At 34.8% G+C, this 20727-nt stretch overlaps 1 protein-coding gene across 8 annotated transcripts in view; it reads right to left on the bottom strand.

Moving 5' to 3' along the window:
* PTPRD (protein tyrosine phosphatase receptor type D) overlaps positions 1-20727 on the bottom strand; it is a 934659-nt gene that overhangs the window by 185230 nt on the left and 728702 nt on the right. For 5 of the 8 annotated variants that reach the window (XM_072596637.1, XM_072596633.1, XM_072596674.1 and 2 more), the window contains 7 exons: positions 20307-20576; positions 18279-18860; positions 10326-10459; positions 8017-8161; positions 4565-4870; positions 3453-3646; positions 1293-1319 (listed from right to left, as the gene is read on the bottom strand). In XM_072596637.1, the coding sequence (XP_072452738.1) occupies positions 1293-1319; positions 3453-3646; positions 4565-4870; positions 8017-8161; positions 10326-10459; positions 18279-18860; positions 20307-20576 (1658 nt within the window). The remainder of the gene's footprint in view (positions 1-1292; positions 1320-3452; positions 3647-4564; positions 4871-8016; positions 8162-10325; positions 10460-18278; positions 18861-20306; positions 20577-20727) is intronic. The other 3 variants (XM_072596655.1, XM_072596665.1, XM_072596694.1) reach the window with 1 other exon arrangement.

The raw sequence follows: 20727 nt of genomic DNA, 5'->3' as shown, positions 1-20727 counted from the left end.
GTCATATCAAGCCTTCCTTCATGATGTCTCTCTAGATTGTTCCTTCCTTTCAATTCCTACTGTCACAATTTTAGTGAAAACACTCATCAACATTAACATGGATTGTACTCAGTAAAACTAGTCTCCCTATGTACAGAATTTCAATTCCTACCCCTGTCTAACCTTATTACAACCTAAACCATGTTTTACCAGATCCATCTTCTTAAAACAGTATTTTCCAAAATTTCAATATTTATTCAATAATCCTTATTGACATCTCACTGGATATATATAAATTCTTTACTCTGAAATGCAAGGTATACTGCAATACTGTCACCAAATCTTTTTGACAATTTCCCAGCATAAATTCAAGAGGTGAATCAATCTAATCTATCCCACTGTGCCCTGATCTTACTTTGTACTTCCTACTATTTGACTTTTCTCATATTCTTTCTATCTCCTTTTCTCTTTTAAATTACAAATTTTCAGTCTCCTATGAAGTTCTGCTCTACTATAAATTCTTCGCAGTACACTTGAGCCCATTTTCTTTAAGCTCATAGCACCAATTATTTATTAAATAAATATAAAATATCTTGCGATTGTTCTCTATGTTGATGTCTGATATAATTATTAAGTTCTGTGCTGTTTTAACTTTGCATGGATTTATGTATTTTATGCTCAACTAAACTGTAAGACCCTAATGATCTTAGGTTTTGTATTATTCTTATTTTTTTTTGCACACTTCATAGATAATAGTGCATAGTCTTGCTTATGACAAATCAAACATTTTATTGATGGATTTTACAAATAGTTTTGCTGAATCAGTGACCATAACTTGATTAATTCACCTAGAATCTGTGTTGGCAAAATAGAGAACTGGCGGTATAGATAATGGTGAACTCATTCTTGTCCTAAACAAGTCCATAGAGTGTGTATGCTCTGAACTGAATACAATAGGTCATCAAGAGGCAATTTTAAACAACGATTTTCACCACTCTTCGATGCCTCCATTAAAAGCACAACTTCTCTGATTAGATTGCAAGGTGAAGTTAGTAGCAGCCATCAAAACATACGCCTATAGAAGTCCATAACATTCCTTTTGCAATTCTCAGCACCATGCCAGATTCACATAGTAAAAGCCAAATTAAAGAAAAAAAGAGTGCCACACAGTGAGGACAACTTCAATAATCTGTTAGTACATGCATCTGTGCAAACAATAAAAATATTTTATAAAAAAATGATAGGGAGGCTACAAAAATCCACACAAACACATACACAGTCTGTTTTCATCAAGCCAGTTGACAGTTACTCACATGTTCAGTAGTATCATCAAATTCCCACTGATTGAGAGTAAAGTAGATTGGAAACACAAAACAAAAACAAAATGAAGAGAAAATTGTAGCCTCAATGAGGCAATTTTTTTCCTGTATATACATACATATGATGTGTACATTTATACAGACCTACTTATATATATATATATATATATATATATATATATATATATATATATATATATATATAATATATATTACATAGGTACATATGTAGCTTAATATTGTAAGAGATATGTTCAAATACGCCTTTATTTTCAAAAGTGGAGCAAAAATGATACCTTTTCCCCCTTCCTTTGGAGATGACAAGAGGATTACAGTACTGTTATTACTGTAGGTAGGTAATATTTTGCCATGTATACTGCATTCTAATAAACCAGTGAGGCAGAATGAAAGGCTAATTTTTCTAGTTTTGCATTATGATGTGACATTTAGCTCGAGTTCAGTCATAGCCTACACAAATTAATTCACATCACCTATTTGGATTAATGTGTTTTATTAGATCTAAAAGTCCTAAAGAATCTTTAGGATCACCAATGAAGTTTCAACACGTAGTCAAGGAAAATCTAAGATAGGAGATTGGAATGAACCAAAAGGAAAATGTACAACTGGTAACAAAATCTGGGAAGGCACTCCAAATGGGAAGGAGAAATCAACTGAATATCTTAGGAGTTTAGTGCAATTAATCTGTGGTTCCCACATTCTAAAACAAAACTAGTTTAAATGTGCAGTCATGTATGGGGAAAAGGGAAATATACATATATATATATATAACAAAAATTCATATGCGCATTTTGTTCTTTTTCATAATTTCTCTTGGACAATCACCCTTCTCCTTTGCTCTATTATTCATTATAGAGGTCAGCAAACTCTGGCCCTTGGGCCAAATTCAGCCCACCACCTGTATATTTAAAAATTGTATAAATCGTTCTTAGTTCATGGGGGATATAGCCTTGGTTTATACTGTGAGGATATTCTGTTTTCCCAAAAGCATAGAATAGATGTTTATATATACCAAAGCAATGGACCTTTCAAAGAATGGGCAGGAAACTATGTAATGTGTTGATAAAAACTGAATGCATAACAATCAACTCTTAGGTTGGGATACTATATTCATATGTGCATTCTAAGCAGACAAGTGAGGTACTGAACCAACTTCTAATGGTCATCCTACTCAGTAGGAGTAAATTGTTCACTTTGGGAAGTCATTTAGTATATTAAAACCTCAGTGTGCATTCACTTTTACAGACCATAGGAGTATTTATTGCAATGCTATTTTTACTTACGAGATGGCACTCTATTGGCCTCCAAGGATTAATAAAGTTTTCCAAATAGTTCAGTGAGTTACAAAGAATCTGTTTCTCAATGGGAGAATCTGGCTTGACTCTCACAGGGAACTCTTCATCTCTTCAGAGAAAATTCAGTGACTTGTTTTTATGTTCAATACTATCATGAATTCAGGCTTGAATCTATCCTTATACTATTCAGCAAAAAAGAGTGACCTTTGCTTCATGGAAGAAGCTACAGTTTTACAAGTCAGGTCATTTCAGATACACTTAGATTTAGAGTGAACAACTTCATGAAAAGTTCATGATAATAATGTTCGCTACACCTCTAAAACCCCAAACTATTATTTTCCCTTGGATTTGATGAAATTTGTAACTCAATCATATTTTTTAACAATCAGAACTAGAAACCAAGATAAGGCTACAAAAAGTTCAATGTAATGACTTCATGCAATTGGTTAGATTTAGAGCTAGAATGCATCTTAAAAGCCATCTAATCCAGTCCTCTCAATTTACAGATGAGGAAACTCAGGACCAGAGAGGTGAAGGTGATTTGTCCAAAGTCACATAGATAGTACATGACACAGTTCAGATTCAGATTCTTTTCCGTTTCTTAAGAAAATATCAGTAAACATTTTATCAGAAATAAATATCATAATGTAAAAATCTAAGCCTAATTTCTTTTGATTTAAATGGTTAATTCCAAGTGATATAAGTGGTTAGAAAATTATATAAAATTATAATGATGATAATATTTAGAAGATGTCAATTTCAGTTTCTGAGTTGAGATGGTCGATTACTGATTGCATCTACAGACCAATAAAGAAAACCATCTTTAATATTAGAGGATTACCTGTGCATCAGCCAGCATGACATCCTTCAGCATGGGTTGACCCTTAGGCTCACCATTTTCCATCCTCACATAATGCACTTGGTATCCTCGTATCTGGCCATGCTGTTTATTGGGCACAGGTGAGCGCCATGACACTTTAACAGATGTTGAGTTGACAGCCTCTACCTCGACTTTGCGAGGAGGACCACTAGGAACTGGAACAACATCATTGGATAAAAGAGAATTATAGGCACTTGTCCCACCCAGTCAGAGCTCTTTCTTTACTTAGGAAAAAAAATGGGCAGACCCACTAAGTTTTCTTTGAGAAATACAAATGGTTTCAAACAACGAAAATGCTCAACCAATCTGCTCTACCTTTCAGAGAAAAGATCAAAAAACATGACTGATGCAAAAAAAATGGAAGAAAAAAGAGTATCAGAGAAATAGAAAAACATGTAAAAATGTACAAAAGCCAAGGAGGATGCTTTGAAATTCAAAGCATTAAAGTACAAAGAGATATTATACTGAAATAATAATAAAAACTGATTGTTTGTTGTTGTGGGATATTTCTATAGGTTTCTGTTTCATAGTGGAACAAAAAGATGCTTGCTTATATGGCCCATCTTCTTTTATTTTCTCATACTGAAGGCATTCCATATAGCACATACCAAAAAAAAAATGTGGAGCATCAGTGTCTCTAAAAGATGCAAACCAAAATATATATTTATTTTTATATATGAACACACATATGGCATCCAGCAACAAGAAGGTAAAAAGATATATTTGAAAAGTTAGAGCCATGACAGAAGTGATTTTAGAAAAATAAAAAAAAACAAAATGTCAAGAAAAATGCAGAAGATTTGGAAAAGAAAGACAAAGAATCAGGCTAGATTGCAAGAAGTAGTAGCAAATTGTTCTCCTTGGAGGGAAGCAAAATTACTTGGTATTTTGAAATAAAAGATGACCGAGCTGTAGCAAAAGACGTGTCTTGGGCAAAAACACTGAAGTAATAGCGATGTTGTTAAAAAAAGATGAGCAGGATAAAAAAAGGGGAGTATATCGTTAGCCTATACAAAGACAGCAGACTGAGTGCATGTCAGCAAAGTGCAATTGATGTAGCGAAGGCAACATACCATCTTCATCGGTCCGAATCAATACAGATAAGCTCTCAGGGCCAGGTCCAACATCAGTGTGGGCTGTCACAGAGATCCGGTATTCAGTCCACTTTTCCAACTGTTCCAAAAGGTACTGGGTAGTGTCTGAAGGTATTCCCACAATCTCATGAGGTTTGTCATCTTCCCCGTCCATGGCTGTATACTTGATGGAGTATTCAGTGATAATGCCATTCTGCTTTTCCACTGGTGGAGGTTGCCAACTTACCAAAATGCTAGTGGAGCTGGGGCTGGTGCAACTAATGTCTTGAGGAGGAGCTGATGGCTCTTATTTTTGGTAGTGAATTAAAAGGAGCGTTTGAGTGAAAGGATAGGAGTGGTTGGGGGGAAAATAATAAACAAAAGAAAAAAAGTAAAACAGAAATAAACAAATAGCTAAAACACAAGGATAAATAAATGAAAACAAAGCTCAAAAACTTAAAAAAACCAAAATTTTAGACAAAACATAGGCACCTTGGCTTATTAACATGAACAAACTGAAAATGAATAAATCAACTGAAATTTTTTTTAAATGGATGAAGGGGAAATATATGGAAATGGAGCCTCACAATTACAAAGCCTAAAATAGAATTACCTACCTGTGATTTAAATTCTTCTTCTAAAAATATCCTCAACTTTCCCCCCTCCCAACTTCAAGCTGACTATCTTTCTTTAAAATGGCTGCAATTAATGCAAGTTAGTTTGTTCTGAAGTCTGATTATGCTTTGGATATTTTGATCCAAACTCTCGCTTTATACTTATGTAATTTGGAGCGAATGTTTTTCTTTGCTTTCTTTCTTTTTCTATTTTTTTTTCTTTTTGCTGTTTACTGAAGAAACTTGCAATAACTGCTAAACAACCTGTTTCTGCCAATCTTCATTAGAAAAGAAACGAAAACGAAAAAACTCGAACAAACACAAAAAAGGGCTACTTCTGAGCTCTCTGAACAACTGAATCTGCCTGAATTGAATCAACTACAAATAATGTTTAAATGAAAATTTTTATTCAAACATTGCTTGTAGCTAGTGTACAATAAGCATGCAGAATCGATAGAAGATGAAAAGACTTAGTCAAAGATTTACCTACCCCAGGAAATGACTGGCTTCATGATTCTGACTGTAACTTGTACTTACCCCTAGGTCAGCTTTCAGTTTTATATATATGCATATTTATTTTTTTAACTCCTCTTGAGACACCTTTGCTGGTGAAGAAGATCCCACCAGCAAATTTTGGTAAAAGTCCTTTATAATCAACCTAACATGTCTTACAACATTTCAATAAAACAACAATTAAAAAATTTTTTTTCTAAACAAATCACCTGAAAAAAACATGGCTTGTCTATAAAATTTTCTGTACTTAGCAAGGAAGTAACATTTACTAAAATATGCTATCGGGGTTTGGGAGGAGTGGGAAACCAAATTATATACCTGCTCATTGCCCAGTGACAAACAAATCTGTTAGCACGTACTTAAGTATAATTCATCAAATAAGTTCAAAAAGTACATCTCTACTTAAAAAAGGGGAGGTCAAATCATAATACCACTTGGAGAACTGCGCTTTTCTTAAGAAGGCAGGTACTTTTTAAGATCCTTGAAGAAGAGGTTGTTAGAGGTGGCATTCCTGCCCTAAGGGAAAAGAACAAGTAGCCTCCACTAGTTATAAAGGAAATAAGGAGGGAATAAAGGATGTTGCCATCTGACTTTCATGTTTTAACCATGTCAAGAATGTAGACCTCAGATTTCCCCTGGATTGACTCTCCAGGTCTTTAGTATACATTCATGGTTCTAACTTTTGTGGGATAACTGTTAAAATGAAATTTGCTATAAAGTACAAACAAAAGTACACAGATCCCATCCTTCATCATTTCTTTTCTTTTTTAGTCCACAAACTAAAAAAGAGTTTGTATGTGTTCTCAAAGACAGGCATTCCATGTACATTTAATACAGTTCAGTCTGGAAATTTTAGAATAAAGTCTGTAGATTCCTTAGGATTATCTTTTTAGTGAATTTTAAATTTCTATGTGACTAATTAAGATGCACACTTAAGTCAGGATTTATTTCTAATTCTTTAATAAAACTTAATATACTTTTCACATGATTGCTTCTGGACTTCCTATTTTTTTTCGTGAGGAAATTTTCAGCAGCATTTCAAACACAGGAAAAATGGGAAACATCTTGGATGTCTCTTGAAAACATTCATTATGCCTCAATGAGTAAAATAGATTTCCAGTTATGAAAAGCTGTTACATTGGGGCATGTAGTACTTATTTTAATTAAATACATGATTGAAAAACTATTTTCTACTGTATTTATTAGTGTGACTGAAATTTAAGGCACAGATACTGCAGCAGCTTTTATTTTCATTTTTTTGTTTTAAAAAAAGAGTAAATAGTTTTTAACGGAAAATACAAGTGATTCCTTTCAGAAGGCCTGAAATGTTTTTAGCAAGCATGGAAAATGGTGGAAGATTTGCTTAGGCAGGAACCCACCATTTACAATGCTATAAATCCTATTTTTACTCAGAGACTCTTTGAATTAGGTCACTAGCATTCACTTTACAAATTTAAAGAAAAGTCTGTTTGTCATCTACGTAAGCTGCTTAGGTGATAATGTACAAACGACTATATAAGATGTTCCAGATAGGTCAACTTTCCCAGAAGCCTCTTGCAATCAAAAGGAAAGAAATTTTAATTTTAATTATTTCATTGTCGATAAAATGCTATTTTCACTGATTACACTGAACTAACTTGCAAAACTAGATAGGATTGATAGATTTTAGAATAACATTTCTAAATGAGACTTTATCTGGAAAACAACTATGAAAGTAAATTCCACCTGAGGAAAAAAATTAGGAATTACGAATCTAGATCAAATACTGATGATATTCTGTAACTCAATTACACGTTATGATAATGCTTCAAATTCCAGTATACGTGTCATAGGCACAATTAATCACAAAGTGGAATTACATTTCTTCACATAGATGTGAAATATGTACTTAAGAAAGTTAAAATTTCGTCTGTAACTGACAACTAAAAATATTCTTGTTAGCTAGAGCCTTAGCTTGATATATACACCACAAGTTTTCTCTGCATGTCATTCCTTTTAATGTTACTATTTTACAAATAGTTCAAAGCCATTGTTTTGATAAATTAGAAGACCCTTAGACCTCCTCTAACACATTCCCCAAAATCTAGGGCTTTGGCACTGACTTCACTGAAAGTCTCTTCCTTTAGGAAATACAGGAAATAGAGAAATGTGCTCTCTTATCACTTACAAAAGCTCAGAAACCCAGAGATAGTTGTTTTAATTTGATTTCTTTAGTTCCTTCCTAACCCACAGACTCTCATTAACCATGTTTTCTTTTCTTTTTCTTTTTCCTAAGGATCATCGCTTTGAAATAAAGACAAATAAGAAGCACAGAGAGACACCTACTTGACTGCATGGTTCTGGCTGAGATTTCTGCTGTGGAAGCACCGAGGCCTTGAGGAGAGCGGGCAGCAAGACGGAAATAGTATAAACTGTTGGGTTTCAGCCCTTGCAGCCGGTAAGATGTTGAAGGCTCGATGGTAATGCGTTGCTGTGGGTAAGCAATAACAAAACTTGGATGCCTTCATTAAAATTCAAATAAATGTATTTAGCACACTTTCTTGAGACTATGGCTGGTAATCTCATCAAAAATTCCGAAGTATATGACAAAAGAATATGATACTAAAACTTTGAAAGGTAAGGGCCTACAAAACCAAGATAGGTAGAAAAAGACTGCATTGGTGTTTGTTCAAATGAATTGAACCAGTAGGAGACAACAATGCATTATTTCCTAGGAAGCAAGGCATAGGTCGCTGTTCTGTCTTCAGAGGCCCATAAGATGACCTATGTAGGAGCTAAGACATATAAAAATGAAATGGCTTCAAAACTGCCTTGGATATTTTCCATACCTGGAAACTGTGTGACTGACTGCTAAGATGGTGTACATATTACATGTCAGACTCTAGAGGTAAATATGTCACTATGTGAATTTGTACACAGATATGAAGGTGTTTTATGTTGAGCCAAAAAATATTAAATATCTCCTTTACAAAGAATAGGTTCTCAGTAATTGTTGAGTTGAATTAATTTTTTCTCTATTCCTTTTAATTTTTTTCAAGTTCAGTTATTGATGATTTCATACTTTTTTTAATCATGGCATTCTTTAAAACAGAATTCTGTCCACTTCCTTTCTCCCCTGCCTTCCATTCTTCTAGCTTTCAACGCTCTGGTACAGATTGAAATTATCCTGGGACTTTCTGTTTCCACAGTGAAGATCTTTTTTATTTTTTTTAGGAACATTCCATTGTCCCTAATAGCCTGGAAAGTAAGGATAGCTCCTTGAGCTCCTCCCTTGGTCTTCTCTTCCAACAGGGAGTAACCCTCACTTTGAGCTCCGGTAAAAGTCATTTAGTTATGGCAAAAATACAACCAGTGAACACCCTATTCAAGTCATCGCAAAGTTCTTGATCTTTCCATACTTCCTAGAAATAAGACACTTAGTTCCTTTGTATTTTTTGGCCAATAGATCTCCCAGAAATCTACGAGATTTTCAAGGTCTTCAACTCACTCTTCTCAGATCATTAGCACCTTTTCACCTTATTAGCACCTTGATCTGGTTTCACTAACCTCTTATTTTTATCATCTTATCTTACCCTGTCTTACTTCACATAGAGATAGGGTCCATAGACTTCACCAGACCACAATGGGGTCTGAGACACAAAAAAGTTATGAATCCCTGCTCCAGAGGGCCTAATATTCTTATTGACCTATCTCATTATTGCGAAATGCCTTAGATGCCTTGAATGAACCTTCATCTCTATCAGCAAAGGTAGATACCTTAGAGTCTGAAGTTGCTTAATTGATAAAATCAATACTTTTTACGAGAATGAGACTAAAACTTTGGATGATGAAGATATTTGTCCTCAGTTAGAGAATTATGTCCAGATGTGGGCACTACAATTTAGGAAGGACATGGAGGAAAAAAGTGAACATGGTGATTGAGCTTATCTCAGAATAAAGTTTGCAAATGCATAAAATGAAATACATAGCATTACAAAAGAAAATAATTATATTGAAATATAGTTAAAATTATTTTTTAAAAGTTCACAGACAAAAGGTTAGGAACCTTTGGTCTAGAACTCAGAAGGAAACCTAGAGATCATGTAGCTCAACATTTTTATTTTACAGATAAGGAAACTGAGGTACCCAAAAAGAAAATGACTTGACAAAATCACAAGTTAATATGTGGCATTATTGAGACTCAAGTCAGGTCTTTTAATTTCCCTATCCAGCTTTCTTTCTCTTAAATCACAATGCAAGTAGCCCCCATAGGTGTAATAAACAGATTTTGCAAAGCAACCTGAAGAAATCATTATGCCTACCAGGGACTCTCTGAGGCAGGGGTTCTTAGATGGCATCTGTGAACAATTTTCTTTAATATTTTGATATCTATGATTATATATAATTGATTTCTTTTTTAATACCTTGTATTTTATTTTTGGCATTTAAAAATATTATTCTGACAATGGGTCCATGGGTTTCATGAGACTTCCAAAAAGGTCTGTAACACAATCACACTCCTGCTTGAAGAATTCTATGATGGACAGGTATTTTTACTCTACAGTTCTCTGACGTAATAAATCTTTGTAAAAAATATCGAATATCAAAGTATTTGTCCACAGACATACTCATGAAAAAATGTCTCCATTATTTACCTCTTCTCCATGGTCCCCATCATTGTAAACCAGTTCATAGCTAGCAATGGTGTCAGAACGTGGGGGTGTCCAAGAGAGCAAAATGCTGGTTTCAGACTCAGGTTCTGCTTTGAAGTTTAGTGGCTGGCCTGGTACTGAAAACAGGGAAAGAGAGAAATGGAAGGTATAATTTATTATCATCCTTATTGAATCACATAAATTCAAAGCTAAAAGAGAACTAGGAATCCATCTGGTTCTAATGTGGCCTGAGATGATGGGCTGGGGGTAGAAGTTGACCTGGGGCTAAAATCTGTCATCATTCACCAATGTATGTTAGTGATAATATTTTCTACTTCCATTTAACTTTTCAAGCACTTCTAAATCAACCGTGAGAATTGAATTCAAGACCCATCACAGTACATAAGTTAGTCACTGGGTGCAGAGTACTATTCCAGGTATGGTGAAAAATGCAAAAATAACATTAAAAACTGGTCCTCCCTTCTAAGGAGCTTACAATTTTTTATAGGTGACGATACTAAGGAATATAGTCAATCAATCAACATTTGTTAAGAGCCTACTATGTGCCAGCCCTGGGCTAGGCACTAGGGATACAAAAAGAGGCATAAAACATCCCCTGAGCTCAAGGAGTTTACAATCTAATGGGGATAAAGGAATATAAGAGTAAAGGAGAGCTATCACCTTTAACAACAATTTAGAAGCATCTGTTTATACCTTAATATTAAAGGCATTTCTTCTGCTTCTATTACCTGCAAATATGAAAATATTTCCAAATCCTGCTACAAGCTTTGCACCCTACTTCAATGATCAAAATAATGTCTATTAAGTCACCTCAAGATAACTATGCTGACTTTATGATAAATTATAATTGGGGGGAGGGTGGAACACGGTCATTCATTCTAAAACAAGCTGAACTTAGCTCCACCCTTTCTCTTTCCATTTCCTAAGTAATGTTGAAATACTTAAAATAGAAACATACTAGAATTACTTTAAATGCCATTGTCTATTTAATTATGCAAGACAAGAGCAGAATTAGATTAACTCACAGATTACAGACCTTCAGTGAACACAACTAATTAATAATTTAATTTATATTTTAATTAAGCAGATCATAGAAATGCTGGAGACAGCTCCTCTGGGTTCAAATATCCATGCTGAAGACTTTGACTCTTCTTTCTTGAGCTTTAGCCACATCAAAAATAAATATCTAATGGACATCTGCACCCTGATGTCCCTGTAGGCATCTCATGCTTAACAAGCTCAAAACAGAATGTTCTCATTCCCCTACATCTTCCTTTATTCCTAATTTCCCCATATCCATTGAGAACATCACCATGTTTAAGTTACTCAGGTTCACACTGAGTGACTCAGTTCACTCCAGTCAACTCACTCATCCCCAGCTCTCTGCTCTTTCCTATCCCCCTTATCGAAATCCTTGCCAAGGCTTTTCAAAACCACATCCATAGCATCTCTCACATTCATCCCTTTCCCTCTATATACAAGATCACAGCCATAGCACTGACTCTTGCTCCCTCTTGTCTGGCCAACTGTAAGAGCTTCCTAAATGGTTTCTCTCGTCCATGACCCTCACCTCTCCTATCCTCTACACAATTACAAAATTAATATTCCTGAAGCACAGATCTGACCATGTAACTCCTCTGCTCAAATGCTCCAATGGCTCCCTGTGGACACTAAGATAAAAATACAAGCTTCTTTCTTGGTATTTAAAGCCTTGCACAACCTGACTCCTACTTATCTTGTATTGCAGGACTCTCTCTCATGCACTCGTTGTTCTATCTAGCCAAACTGACCTACTTACAGTTTGCTAACATTCCATATTCTATTTCTGTGCTTCTGCATAACTTGTCCTCCATGATTAGAATGTGGTCCCTCCCTCCCCTCTGTATCCTAGAATTCCTAGCTTCCTAAGTCAAACTCTACTTTTAACAAGAGGCCTTTCCCACACATTTCTCCAACCATCATCCTCCCTCACCACTTGTTAGCATGGTCTCCAACTCAGCCAGAACTTCCATTGTCCAGTCTATATTTTCCACTTATTCTGTATATATACTCCCTAGCACCCCAATCACAGCCACTGTCATGAGTAATGCAAGAACTCCTTGAAAGTAGGGACTACTTTATTTACTTATTTTTTCCTTATTCCTGGCACCAGTATCTTGTCAGTGCAGAACTAGGTAATTACCAAAGATGTTTAGCATTAAATTGAATATTGCACTTTTAAGGTTGACAAGGGACTTTTTCCATTAAATGTTGGAAAGTTGGGAGTTAGTACAAGCATCATCATTCCTTTGTTTGCAAGTGATTAAACTGAGACTCAGACAGGTCAGGGTTTTGTCATGAATTCAAAGCATGAAAAATATAGAGGTAGGATTCAATTTGCCTGAATCCTACTCCAACACATTTGCCACCATATTATAGTGTTTAATAGGACTTCTGTACAATAATCTTCTCATAAAACCTTCTCTTTTAATTCTACATGAGTCATAAAATAATATTTCAGTTAAGAATAACAATCTTAAAACTCTTCAAAAACTTTGCATAAATTGTGTATAGGAATAAGCAATCCTATCCATTAAGTCAACTCCTGAACAAAATAATTATATACTTTCCCCACTATACGAAGGTTTAAATATGCTTTCAATTGATTTGGGTGCTTTTCCTAATTCCCTCAAGCTCAGTTGGAGAATTTGTGGATATTCTTAGTGTTTCAATTAAAAAAAAACAAGCAATACTAAGCAACAAATGACATCTTAAGTTTGTGGTAAAAATAAAAAGTTATAAAAGAGGCAGTCTGGTGTTTTAATATCAAGAATGAAATAATTCACATCTTGTTGATAAAAATGTTTAGAGTGAGACTTACAATGACAAAAGATCATACATTACAAGCTGCATGGGGCCTTGGAATTCATCCAGTCACCTCCATTTTACAGATGAAGAAACTGAGGAGGACAAGGATCCTCTACATGATTATTCAGATATTTTTCAATAGCAACATATTAGAGACAAATCTAACGCTAAGGGCAGCTTCCAATTTATTCCTGATAATTTTTCTACGAATAGAATACCTCACAGGTGTATTAAAATGCTTCTTCTTTACAAAAAAAGACTAAGTGATTGAGAAGACTAATTTCAAGGAGTTCTTACAATGTGCCATCACTTTATTTTCATTGTTTAAGTCAATTCATTTCAAAGATATATATTGTGCATATACTGTTTAAGTGCTTAAGCTTCCAATTTCGTACACCATCTTTTTCTTTTTTGTATTATAGACCTCAAAATTCTCATTAATCTGATGCCTGAGGAAAGTATTTTTTGAATAGGGTATCTATATTTTTGGAAAAGAATCTGCCCAGTGGGTGACCTAACTTATTCATTCAGCCAGAGAGAAGGAGATAAAAGGATATAAAACATCAAGGAAGGAGAATAGAGGGAAACATAAACAAGCTAGGAAATAGGAATGTAAAGGAATATAATTTGTTCCAAAAAGAAAAGTCCATAGGAGCAAAGAGCAAGGTATCACTCAAAGCCTCATATTTGGAGAGCCAGACAGTTGGGACAAAGAGTCACATATTCTGTGCATAAACTCTCCTGTATACTTACACAGACCACAAACATACACTTAAATTGTTTCTCTGGTGTAATTTTGCTTTTCATTTTATAAGGAAGAAAATACAACATCCTTCCTCAAATTTTCTTAAATTATTTTACTCTCTTCTCTTTATTTTGCTCCTATGGAACTTTGTATTAAATTTAATTATGTACCTGTCATTTGCCCCTGCTTACCCCACCCCTAGCTATATAGACTGGAGGTTTCCTGAGGGAAGAGATTGCACCATTTTTCTTCTCGCAGCCAAAACATTGCCTTGTACTTAAGAAATCTTTGTTCAATTGAATGGATGACATGTAATAAAAGCTGTATCACACCTAATATAAATATAGCATGGCAGGAAATGTGTCATACACATCTGATTAATAGGTTGCTATCAAGATAAAACTTGTTTGGTAAATACTCTCTTTCTGATGTTAATAGAAAATTAAAGAGCTGAGTGAGAACCCCTTGGAACTCAAATTACTTTTTAATTATTTATACTGTTTCGGTTTTGCTCTTAATCTGTCTCAGACACTAAAATAACTGACCAGTCTTAATTTCTTATTCTGGAGCCCTGAGAAAATAATACATCTCCTTTGTATTTTTTTGTCCCCTGATGTATTCCTAGAGCCTAGTACAGTGACTTGTGCACATTAAACATCTGAGAAATTCTTACTGAAGCAAACTGACTTTTCTCACTCTTTGGGGCCCTTTCTAAGACCCTCATTCTACCACCATACCCCATTTTTATAGGAATTAAACAGTACATTGAAGTATATGGAGTTAAATTAAACATATTCCTTTTAAGAATTAAACTATTGCTGGTTAGACTACTTGATAGTAGCTTTAACTAAAGTTTTCATATGCGTGTGGGATTCCCCTAAAGTCAGCTATTTGCTTTTAAAGCATTTCACCAGACAATTTAGTTTAATGACACTTTATACCAAATCTTCCTTATTATCTGTGTCTCCGCATTCTATGATCACCACATACCATACTAATATATTTTTCTTTCTAAATTCAGTATTTAGTTTCTTAGTACAAAGATGAATCTCCATCTAATCTTCATCCAGAGGGTAAAACTACTCAGACTTCTTGGAAAGGAAAACTTCAATTAAAGATGGCTCATCCCAAGGAGTCATTTTATCATATTCAAATCAAACGCATGTGTAACTGATATTTAAAAGAAAAAAAAAAGGCAAAGAAAAAAAGAAAATTCCAGAAACAGCTGTGAAATGAATGAGATTTATTTTAAAATTCTCAAACATTTTCCTTCTTAACGATCATAATACTTATACAAAAGCAAAGGCTTCTAAGGACACAGGCTTTCCAGGTTTACACCGCTACCATCACGATACAAAGTGGTATTCATCATAGTTCAAATGAACTCTATGCCTACAAAATTGTGGCTTCAGAGACAATTATATTATGAGTAAGTTTTTAAAGCTCCATTAGGGAAAATTTACTCCTACCCTTGCCATTATAAAATGTGCTTATTACATCTTTTCATTTCATTTCATCCTAGATTTCTTTCAACCTCATCTCTGCCTTTTTTTCATAATTTATGACCAGCACCACTGATAAGTCAATTTCTTTTTGAACAGCGTATTTACCTCACATGCAGAATCTTTCTTATGCTGAATATGTAAACTGTCTTTCTAGCACTGAGATTATATCAGAAACATATAGAATATGGGCAAAGCAAAATGTCTAGGGCAAGTGAGGAGAAAAATGCATTCACTAACTGAAGCCCAACTCCCCTTTGTCTAAAAGTGGGATGAACATGCAGAATGCAAATACAGTACTGTACAAAATGGAGCCGAAGATGAAAATCTAAATGCCACTTATAAAATTTTCTCATTGTAATGATCTTAAAAATATTATACACTTATATGCAACATCCAATGAGCATTTATTAAGTGCCTACTACATACATGCCAGGTACTGCACTAACACCTGGATATAGCATTTTTAAAAAGAAAGTTTCTCCCAGAAGGAGCTCATAATCTAATGGGGTGGGGGGGGGGGGGAGAGACAACACACAAAAAGGAGGCAGGAAATTGGGGGAGGATAGCAAGGAGACCAGAGGATACCTAGTATGAGGGATATATTGTTGGCAGAGCTTAAACCAAGCATAGTAGCAGAAACAGAGTCCAGTGTCTGCCCTGCAAAAAGGAAGCCACTGAAAGGAGTTTAGTATTCCATTCCCCAACCCTCCAAATCAGAGGAGGGAGGAAGGCTGAGGGAGGTGTCAGTCAAGGATTGAGTTAGCAGCATGGTGATAATAGGTGATGAGTTTAACTTGGGAGGAGTAACCTGTTTCCTTTATAACCCTCCTACGAAGGGTAAGGCTTCACATTTCTTTCCTTCTCTTCAAGTATTATAACTTTAATAGCCATGAAAACATAAAATATACTTTTATATTTATCCCCAAAGAGAAAAAAGCTTAAGGTAAAAAATCACCCTAGAGAGAAATTTCATGTCCTTTATGCCATTTTCTCCACTGATACAAGGAAAAAGTTATCATAAAGGAGGCATTTTACTTCTGTATAAGCTGCACAAGAAGAATATTAAGGAAGAAGGGAATGCAAGGAAAGCCTAGAAAGTCACTGAAATCCTGGCAGCACCAAGAAAGACTGATATTTGGATAAAATTTAGGGAATATACCTTCCCTAAGAAAGTACATAATGCCATATGCTGAACACCCAGTTTCTGGCATCATGTCATGCCAGCAAAATCAAACAAGTTCTGCAGAAAGCATGAAGAAGAAATACACAAGGAATGAGTATCTTCTTTTGTGATAAAATGATAGCGAAACTGATAAAAACAACAGGTTTTCCAAATATGGCTACAGAGAGAGAGAGAGAGAGAGAGAGAGAGAGAGAGAGAGAGAGAGAGAGAGAGAGAGAGAGAATTACATTCAACCACCATTAAAGATCAATAAGTAAAAGGCAAATTATATTCATGGATGTTACAACGTTAGCAGGATTAAGCCCTGATCATAAACTTCCATAAGAGAATTAAGCTCTCTCTCTCTCTAATCTAGGACCTAAAGGAAAGGCAGTATAGTTTAGTGGAGAGATCGTTAGATATAGAGTCAGGGGAGCATTGAATTCAAACCTTGTATCTGACACTACCTACGTGATTTTGACAGGTTACTTCATTCCTCTGAACCTCAGTTTCCTTATCTAATACTAATACTAACTGTAGTACCTTCTTCAGAGGATATCTTAGGATCAAATGAGAGAATGCCTATAAAGGATTATATACATGTCTTAATCATTGAAACTCATAGCTCTCATTTTAATTTTCATTGTTGATCCTGTGAACTTCTGACAGTTTTTAGAGGTTGAATGAATATTAGTCCCTGTTGGAATCTCCTATAAGAGACCTAACACTGAGAGAAAAATCCAATGTACCTGAATTATTTTCATACTTGAATTCTCCAAATTATGCGCTTGTATAAATTATAAGTTACTTGAAATACTTTTTTTCATTTGTAATTCATTCACTCATTTATTCTTTAGATGTTATAGTACAAGGCAGTGGGTGAAATATTAAAAAAAATGACATGGTTCCCACATTCCAGTTGCTTGTGTTCTACTATCTCAGGTCTTTAAATAAAAATCATTATTATCATTACTTATTACATTATTATCATTTTTATATTATTAATGAGTATAATTCTAAAAACACACACACACTGCTTTTATAAAAGGTAAATGAAACATTCATTTGTTTGAACCATGTTCCTATGTATTCTGCAAAACTGTGGCTGAAGATATTATTCACAAGGCCATTCAATATCTTTCTGCAAAGATCTATGATATAAATCCCTGCTTCAATTTAGTTCCAGGAAAATAAATTTTTTAAAAAGAAGTCTGTGTGTTTCCTCTTGTCAGAAAGTGAAAGTTGTACGACTATGAGCTTTTCTTTTTATCTTAAGGCTAAGAAATGTAGGATTAGATGTATGTCCCAAGTTTAAAAATTATCTAAGTTATTTTGTTTCAAGTCCTGCTCTTTTTTGACAGATTATTATTTTATATTTAAACATCTTGATATAGTGAAAAAAATCATATGAAAATTCAAGGACAATGCAGATGATGAAATGTGAGTTCCAAGTATGATCTAAATGTAGACTATCTCCCAGAACAGTTATACACAAATGAAAAATCTTGGCCTGGTCACTATGTGCTCTCAAGAAAATGCAGGGAGGGAGGGAGGGAGAGAGAGAAAGAGAAAGAAAGAGAGAGAGAGAGAGAGAGAGAGAGAGAGAGAGAGAGAGAGAGAGAGAGAGAGAGAGAGAGAGAGAGCGCTTCTTGTAGTTTCCTGCTAGGTTAGCTTACCTCCTGTCTGAGTGATGACTTGAATGTCACTTGAAAGGGGACCATCTCCAATTGAGGTAAAAGCCAAGACCTTCACGGAGTAAGTTTTCTGTGGCACTAAGTTCCCAATAGTAGTGATCTGACTGTCAGCAACATTGTGTTTCATCCAGTTGTTGACATGCTGAGAAGGGTCCATGGTATAATACACCCTATAGCCTTGGATCTGCCCATTGGGTTCCTCAGGTTCTTTCCATTGAACCAAAATGGTGGTTGAACTCAACATCCGAGCCTGCACATCACGAGGGGCACTGGAAGGTGCTTGCTCCGAGGTCTGAGTTAAGACAGGCTCGCTGGGGGGACCTCGCCCAATATTATTGACAGCAACCACCCGGAATTCATAATCAGAGTAGGGGCTCAAGCCAGCAACACTGTAGCGTGTTGTTGCCACACCATCAATTTCTTTATAAGCTTCCTCGGAATTTTTAGGTTTGTGCTGGATGATATAGTAAGAAACCGGCTCAGGATTGCCTGAGTCCCACGTCAAGGTAATGCTTGTTGCTGTACTCTCTGTTACAACAGGAGTTCCAGGAGGCTTGGGCAAGGCTTAAAAAAATTTGAAAAAGAAATGAAATTAATTGACAAAAAATTCCCGTTACTTGCTTGATATTAGAACATCATATGAAATTTACCAAAGTATTTTCACAAGAACAAGAAAGTCTTAAGGAGGAAATAATGAGATCCAAGGTAAACATGAGCATAAAATATAAGAAGCTGGCAGGAATCGTAGAGATCAAATAATCTAATTTCTTCATTTTACAGATGAAGAAACTAAGGTCCATAAAGGTAAAGAGTCTGAGTAATACATAGCAGACCAAAGACTCAAACCTACAGATGCTGCTGCTGACAGCTGGAATTCCAAAAACCCTTCGAAATGCTAAGAATATTAGCAAATCACTATTAAACACTCAATACTGTTGTAGCTAACTATTCATTTCTGCATATTTATGACCAAAATACTTGGATATTCTATACTTACACATTAGAATATGATAAGTACATAATTAGTATATAACAGTACTTTTACATCTATATGATAGGACTTAGAGGATAATTTAATATATTTATATATAATATATATTTCTAGAATATATATAATATATACATGTTAATATATAATTTAACAAATAATAATTTATAATATAAATATAATTTAAATTATTGTACAGGTTCCAGTTATATCTTTGCTTTTAAGATATTGTTGACCATAAGTATCATTTATTTGATTCTGAGATCTGAGCTGGGAATGTAACACCTAATTTTATCATTGTCTTTCTAGACAAAAACTATACAATCACTTTATGATGTAATTTCCAGGAAAAACTTTGCCAAGGCACAGGAACTGCTTGCAATTAGTTTAACAGATGAACATCAGGAAGACAGAAGTGTTAGTAGCAATCAGAAGTGTCATTTGATTCCCAAATTGAAGTTTGTTCACACATCATATAGACAATGGACTAAAATCAATTACTTTTCCCCACTAATCAAAAATATCAAAAAACATTTATTAAGAACCTACTACATGCCAGGCACTATGCTAAACACTGGATACTAACAACAAAAAATATTGAGGATTAATTGAGGATTATACAGTACATGTCAATCTGGTAATGTGTCAAAAGAGAAATAATATGGAAAAAATTGCTATTTTTGATGTTTATTTTAAAGGACTTTATTGATCTCATTTCATGTCAATTCCGTTCTACCTCTTTTTTTTTCCTGAAGGACATCAGTAGTACTGAAGCATTGGCATATGAAAGAAATATTTTTTATAATTATGTGGACTATTATTTAAGCTTTATATAAGTGTTAGGGGTGGCTATTTAGTTGGGAAATACATTTAAAGAGATGTTTTGCTTAATATCAACATAAGTCAAAGTACACAAAAAGAATGTTTAGAAGTTAATTATTTTTCCCTAAAGTGCCTTATCAAGTTGCCTGATGACACCCAGAATGCAAGTAGAAAGCACCAACACATGGAATTTAACGTACCTTTGACTGTGATCTGTGCTATTGCTTCAATGACACCAAGGGTTGACATAGCGACACACGTGTAATTTGCTGACTGCCTTACGTCATTCAGCTCTAGGACATTTCGTCCTATTGGCATGTCATCTTCAGGTGTCAGATCTTCTGCCCCTAGCATCCATTTAACATACGGCATCGGTGACCCCACAGCAACACAAGTGATGTTAACACTCCCGCCTGGCATTATTTCGTGATTAGTAGGTGGGATAGAGAATCTGGGTGGGACCCGGCGAACTGGAACAAAACACAGAAAAAGACAATAAGGGATAAAGGAAGAGAGAAAAGAGAGCTTATTAAACACATGACATGCACTCTACAAACACAATTAAACAATTTAAACATATTTTGATTTTCAAGAAATGGACCAAAAAAAGAAGCATATATA

Source organism: Notamacropus eugenii, chromosome 1, assembly GCF_028372415.1.
Source record: "Notamacropus eugenii isolate mMacEug1 chromosome 1, mMacEug1.pri_v2, whole genome shotgun sequence".
NCBI lineage: Eukaryota > Metazoa > Chordata > Mammalia > Diprotodontia > Macropodidae > Notamacropus > Notamacropus eugenii.
The sequence above is the reverse complement of the archived record's forward strand: the minus strand, read 5'-3'. Positions and strand labels throughout refer to the sequence as shown.